Source organism: Gossypium hirsutum, chromosome D03, assembly GCF_007990345.1.
Source record: "Gossypium hirsutum isolate 1008001.06 chromosome D03, Gossypium_hirsutum_v2.1, whole genome shotgun sequence".
Taxonomy (NCBI): Eukaryota; Viridiplantae; Streptophyta; class Magnoliopsida; order Malvales; family Malvaceae; genus Gossypium; species Gossypium hirsutum.
In genome coordinates this window covers 51,474,089-51,480,592 of record NC_053439.1, presented here as the reverse complement: position 1 = coordinate 51,480,592, position 6,504 = coordinate 51,474,089, and the positions used below count along the sequence as shown (strand labels likewise).

Here is a 6,504-nt window from a genome sequence, read left to right as displayed (position 1 = left end):
CTACCGTTAAAATCCGTTACCTCCCTAACGGTAGTCCTACGTGGCAGCCCAAATGAGTTTCAAATGACAATTTGGATGTTCAGTTGTTGAAATGAAAATAGGTTTTTAATTAAATAGATTTAATTTGGACTACCACATAGGACATCTAAATTGGCATTTAAAACCCATTTGGACAGCCATGTAGGATTGCCGTTAGGGAGGTAACGGAGTTTAACAGTAGAGTGACCACTTCGTAACAAAACGATAACGTAAGTGACTAAGACATAACGTTTCAAACATAAGTGACTAAAATGTAATCCAAGACAAACAAAAGTGACTATTTTTATAGTTTACCCAATAATTTATTCTTAACAGCGTAACAAAAAGGGCTTTGGGTCGTGACTTGCAAAGAAAATTGCCCATTCTTTTTATTTTTATTTTGGAGGGGTTGTAAATTTGAAATTTTATTTATAAACAGAATTGATTAATCATTTTAAGTTAAATACGGTAATTAAGGTATGAAATTAAGGTATTATTTCCTTTGCAAGTACAATGCATTAGTTGAATGGTAATATAAGTGACAAAATTAGGTAAAATTGTAATGTAAATATAATTATTTGATTTCAAAATTAGTCATGTTGGTGTAACCTATGAATTGCCATATAGGAAAAAATATATTTATTTAAAACAAAAAATTTAAAGTAATTAAAAATGTTAAATACTAATAGACTCCACTAATTATAATATTAAAAATTGAAATGTCAAGCAATCAATGGTGCCACTTGTCAGTATCAGAATTATATAAAAACTTAAATATTTAATTTCTTTTATAATTATCTAAAATCATAGTTAAGATACTGACTTGTTTATTAATTTAATTTCTTTTGCAAATATTTCCATATCTAAAAAAAGAAAATTTGAGTTTCCATTTTGCCCCCACGCAGGATCGAACTACGGACCTTCAGTTTACAAGACTGACGCTCTACCACTGAGCTATAGGGGCTTCGTTGACCTTGGGACAAGGTAACCAGTTAAAATTCCAGATATCAGAACCCAAACTTGGCTTTAAGGTTCAATTTGGCACCTAAAGTTTATTTTGGTCGAATTAGACACAAACCTTTTGGTCCAAATTAGTACTTGCAATAAATGACTTATTTGAACCAATTTGGACTATGAAGCCAAGTTCATGTACTAATTTGAATAAAAAAACCAAGTTCAAATACCTATCAGATCAAAGAAAAGTTAAAGTACTAAAATGAACATTGAGGTCAAGTTTAGGTACCTAACTAGACAAAAAAGAAACTTTTAAGTACTAATTTGAACTTGTTATACCCCTATGCCTTTGGATTCGTGATAACATGAGAAATGACCAAAAAAACACCCGTGAATGACTCCTCCACTCTAGCATTTGGAGGGTCACTAGGTTACCAATGTCTCAAGAAGCCTACTTCCACCCTACCTCCCGTTTTTCTCTAAAGAATCCTAACTGCTCATCCTTGCAGATGAGCTATTAGCTATCTCCGAGATGGCCTTGTCTACTGACCTTCCTAAATAAGCCATCTGTTCCTCATGGCACCTGCTATTTTACCGAGAACATGACTCTTGAGCCACCAAATTCCACCTAAACGTAACAACCATGAATTGCCACTTAGAAGGAATGACAAAATGAGTTATATGACAGACATCCTTCTCATGTGCAATGATGACAACACCTCAAATTACAAAACCTCCACTGTATATACCCTCTAACTCGATGAAGAAATGATCACCTTTAAGCATTCTAGCTTCCATATTACCCTTAGCTCTCACCTTTACTTCCTCAACTTCTTTGCTCACTTTCTTCTTCCAACTCTCCGCCCCGTAGGATGAACTGGCCTTCAACACTACCACGTCCTTTTTACCTACACTTTTGTTGATACTCGCATCAATATAAGCTTAAAATCAAGTGTAATTACCAAAATATATGTTTTCCAAAGAAATAATTACAATCAATAAATATTTTATTTAATTCTAACATCCGTAATGCTCGCTCAATTTCTCCAGTTCTGAGTGGGGACCTCTTTCTTTACGAAAATATATAAAAATCAGTAAGACCCCTCCAACTTGCAAAAGAATACAGGGTAATGGGTTGCTTATCCACCGCCAAGTCCAATCATTTTATCAAAACCAGACAATTTCTAGTCCAAATCAAGTGCCATGCCAGTGGTTTTTCACTATCAATACCCAAAAAGTGCACAAGACAGTGAAGTGTAAGCTGAAATCTGCAGCCACACACCAGATCAGATTTTGAAAGTTGTGGACCTTTTTTCCCTAGGAAACAAAATGTAGCAAAGATTCGATCAAAGATGTACCTGCATATTCATGTGTGAACATGAGCTTCTCACATGTATTAAAGTTATTTTGATTTGATGCAAATTGCAAACTGTGGATGAATATTTTTCAAATGTTGAAACAGCAAGTGGGATTTTTTATTTACACATCATCATCCATTGAAAATAAAAAGACACGGGGGGGGGGGGGCAGGAATTTTTCCATATACCCACCCCCCCCCCCAACAAGTTGTTTGTCAGGTTTTAAATTATGTACAACACAAGGGAATTTTTTCTAAAGGCACATATCAGCTTAAGGGTCAGCTTTTCCAGCTATTTCCTCGTCATCCGAGGCAGCATATTCGTCATCACTTAGTTCTTCATCACTGGACTTCTCTTCAGGGGCTGCTCCAATGTCTTCTAGCTTGGCATACTTCTCACAATACTCTGAAATGCCAAAAAAATACAAAAACCATACATTGAAAAGACGCATGTTGCAATAGAAGTAAACTTGCTTATCATGCTTCGAAAGAACAATGAATTGCAATGCCGGTAAACCCTTTAAAGCGACTGTCACGGTTTGTCAGTCCTAATGTAATAAAGATGTGAGAAAGTAGGTGAAATGGAATGACCACAACAAATAGGTCAAGTGGGTCTATCTATTGCCAGCTACCATTTATCTACTTGGACTGAAAATGGCCTATTATTAAAGCATCATCTCCCTTTTTCCAAGTACAAATACGTCAGAAATCTCATACTCTATAACCCAATATAAGAAAGTAGCCAAAAATGCAAACAAAGGACAGCCAATGGTAATAGATAACAAGCTTAAACTTCAAGTCTCTCTGTAAGTATTGATAACAAGTTTGCCATGAATGTAAAAGAAAAAAAAATGATCTCTCCAAACCCTTAAGGAATATTTTTCCCATATCGATCAACGCTGGGTTCATTCTTGTTCCTCTTACAGTTATGACTAAGAGTTAATTCAATCATATATGAAGTTACAGACAACCAAGCCATTGGAAATGATCTTTACAATTCCAGAGTACTTAACTCACATTATGCACCAAATCCACATCCCTCTAAGCTAGTAGAAGATGAAGTAAAATGTTTTTCACATGGTTCAAAGAGATTAAACGCATCCTAAATTTCAATTTGCATCATGACTATCCTAAAGTGATATTGCAAATACCTTAAAACATGAAACAGAAACAGAACAGAAGTTTCTTCCACTTATAGCAAGGATATGATAACTCGAAAAGAAAAGCAAAATAGCAAATGGTCCATAAGCATCCTTTAAGATGGCATGTATGGACAAGTCAAAAAAGAGGTGCAAATGACTGGAGAACAGATAAGCAGGAGTTGTGAATACAAAACAAAGAAATGTGGAAAAAGTACCATGAAGGCCCCTGTAGTAGGAGTCAGATTGTATTTGCCTCCTTTACTCAAAAAAAGAGCAAAGTAATCCTTGTACATTAGATCAAAGAGCAAATTAGTCATTTCTATTAAAAGTATCATCCATTTTTACTATTAAAAACTGGCTTACCTGACAAAATAACCAGACAATTACACGTTGTGTGCCATATGTACCTCATTTTGACGTACAAGGACCAATTTTTTGCAGTAGAAATCAATAGAATTTTTAACAGAAATGCCAGTTTGTTATTTGATCTAATGTGCAAGGACTAATTTGCTCTTTTTTTTAGTAGAAAAGGCAAAATACAATTTGACTCCTAGTACAGGGGCCTCCATGGTACTTTTACCAAGAAATGGTACTATAGTCCAGGTAATCTTAAAACATCGAGAACTGCTACCATTATCAACCTTTTTCAACTAAATGGATTAAAACATGTGAAAAACAATATCGTGATGCCAAGGCATTTAGAAACAAAAACTACAACTGGTTTAGACTAAGATGAAATCAGCCATCAGTGTTGCACTGTTGCCCATTTTAGACTGATGCTAAAGTTCAAGATTGTCGACAACTCAAAAAATTGGCCACTAGTGAGTACAAAGTAAATAGGGTAAGTAGTTGAATGCCACTTGATAAAACAATTTACGCACTCAAATCATTAAGATTGACATGACCATAATTGGCTTCATTAAAGCATGAAATCCGAATAAATACCTTAACTTTAGCGCTAAGCATTCTTATGAAAAAGAAATTACACAAACAAAATATAAAAGCTTAAGCAGAAATGCTACCTTTCACTCTTTGTTCATAAGATGTACGATCACGCATCATAAGTGCAGCAGCTTCTCCATTCAATGGATCCGATGGATTGGGATACAAAAGAAGTTGAGGAAGGAACACTTCAAACACATTCACCAAATCTGAAATCGAACATAAAGGCGAAAACAAATACATAAATTGATTGTCAAGTTCCAAGAGTATATTATTAATTGCACCACGAAGAAAACCAAAATTTTTTAGAAATTTACCAAACATGGGGCTCCAAGTTTGATTAATGACATCCAAACAAACTGAACCAGACCTGATAAATCAATTTAATGATAAAAAGAACATTTTTTTAAAGTGTTAAAAACCATTTACCTCATACAAGTTAATACTACAAATATGGAAAAAAGTTAACATTCAAAAAAGAAAAAAAACAAAAACAAAAACTAACATTTCATCAACATTTGGGTGGTAGATCTTGTTAATAAAGCCAATTGATGGAGATTTATAAGGGTAAGCATCTGGAAGTTCCACCCTTATCTTCCACACACCACCATGATAAGGACCTGTCATGTATGAATAATTAAAAAAAATGATAATCAACCTTATTTAGAACCAAAAATCTATAAACAAACCTCATCATCATTCAGAAAATCAATGAACTAAAAACACAAAAATGGGCAACTCATATATAAGAAGCCAATAAGTACCGAAGATGGTGATAGATGTTAATCCTTTTCAAAATATCAAAATCATCAAAACTTCAAAATCCCAATAACAATAACAGAACATGTAAAAAAAATGGGGAAAAGGGGTAAAGAAATGATATTTACTATCTTTTGGTCCATTGAATTCAACATAAAATTCTTGCATGCCATCGTTGATCATCTCCACCTTATAATCACTCATCATCCTATAAAAAAAACCCAAAAAAATTAAGTAAAAAAAAAAAACAAACTTCTGTTGAAGATTATAATTTTTTTTTAAAAAGGGGGGATTTACAGTTTCATCAAGTCCATCTCTCGGCGTTTGCTTGGAGAAGACATTTTTTTTTTCTTGAGAAAAGAGGAAACCAAATGAGAAGAGAAGAGAAATGGGATTTCTTCACAAAGAAACGCAACCCCCAAAAGTGGTTCAGACATCAATGAATGAATCCAGGACTTCATTTTTATATGTGTGTAGTCACCGCCGTAATGCAGTAATATTTTTCTTTTAACGAAGGAAGGAAGCAATTTTTTTTTATGGGTAAAGTATAACTAATGTCATTAAATTATTAGTAAATTTATGTTTTAGTAACTCAACTTTAAAAAATTACAAAAGTGTTATTGAACTAGCTGAAAGTTTTTTTATTTAAATCATTGGGCTGTTAAGCTTTTTTTTAAGTTCGATTAGCGAGCTCCAAGCAATGATTCGAGGATCAATACTGTGGATCAGTGCCCATCAGCGAGAAGAAGAACAACCCTTAGATCCAATTCTATCTGACAATCAGTGTTGGAGATCGAAAAATAAAGAAGTTTGGATTTTGGTTAACAGACTTGTGGTGTTCAAAGTTATTTTATGAAAAAAATTGAATTGTAGTAGAGAAGGGAATGTGAGCTTTCGATTGGTGCAGGTAATGTGAAGAGAGAAGGCTATACAACAACGATTTTAATAATCAAGTGACTTAAATTAGAGTCTTTTAATAGTTTAATGACCATTTTGTAACTTCTTGAAGTTGAGTGACCAAAACCAAAACTTAAACTTACTAATAGTTTAGTGACTATGGGTGTAGTATACCCTTTATTTTTTTATTTTAATTTTGGTTAAATTTTACTATTAATCCTTGTACTTTAATTTGGTCATTTTAGTCCTGTGTTTTTCAAATTTTAAATTTTCAAAATTCACCAAATAACTATTAAATTTATCAAGTTAATTTTTACTATTTTCTAAAATCTGGGGTGCCAAACAAATCATCATATATATAATGTCTAGAGAGGAACTAAATCTGTAACTTTTACAAATTACAAGGACTAATATTGAATTTTTAGAGAGGATGTT

The 6,504-nt window shown here is 33.3% G+C and overlaps 1 protein-coding gene and 1 non-coding gene across 3 annotated transcripts; both read right to left on the bottom strand.

Annotated features, from left to right (window-relative positions):
- Positions 1-910: 910 nt before the first annotated feature.
- Positions 911-982, bottom strand: TRNAT-UGU (transfer RNA threonine (anticodon UGU)). The gene has a single exon. It is a non-coding gene; the product is annotated as a tRNA-Thr (tRNA).
- A 1,441-nt stretch (positions 983-2,423) lies between these two features.
- On the bottom strand, positions 2,424-5,651 carry LOC107929186 (ubiquitin-conjugating enzyme E2 5). Of its 2 annotated transcripts, XM_016860552.2 has the most exons (7): positions 5,470-5,651; positions 5,301-5,380; positions 4,919-5,033; positions 4,731-4,783; positions 4,494-4,622; positions 3,687-3,755; positions 2,519-2,735 (listed from the first exon to the last, which is right to left on the bottom strand). In XM_016860552.2, exons 1-6 carry the CDS (start codon positions 5,631-5,633, stop codon positions 3,730-3,732), a joined length of 567 nt encoding a protein of 188 aa, XP_016716041.1. In that variant the 5' UTR covers positions 5,634-5,651; the 3' UTR covers positions 2,519-2,735; positions 3,687-3,729. The 2 variants fall into 2 exon arrangements, with proteins under 2 accessions (XP_016716040.1, XP_016716041.1); XM_016860551.2 differs by lacking the exon at positions 3,687-3,755 and having other exon boundaries at positions 2,424-2,735.
- Positions 5,652-6,504: the final 853 nt, after the last annotated feature.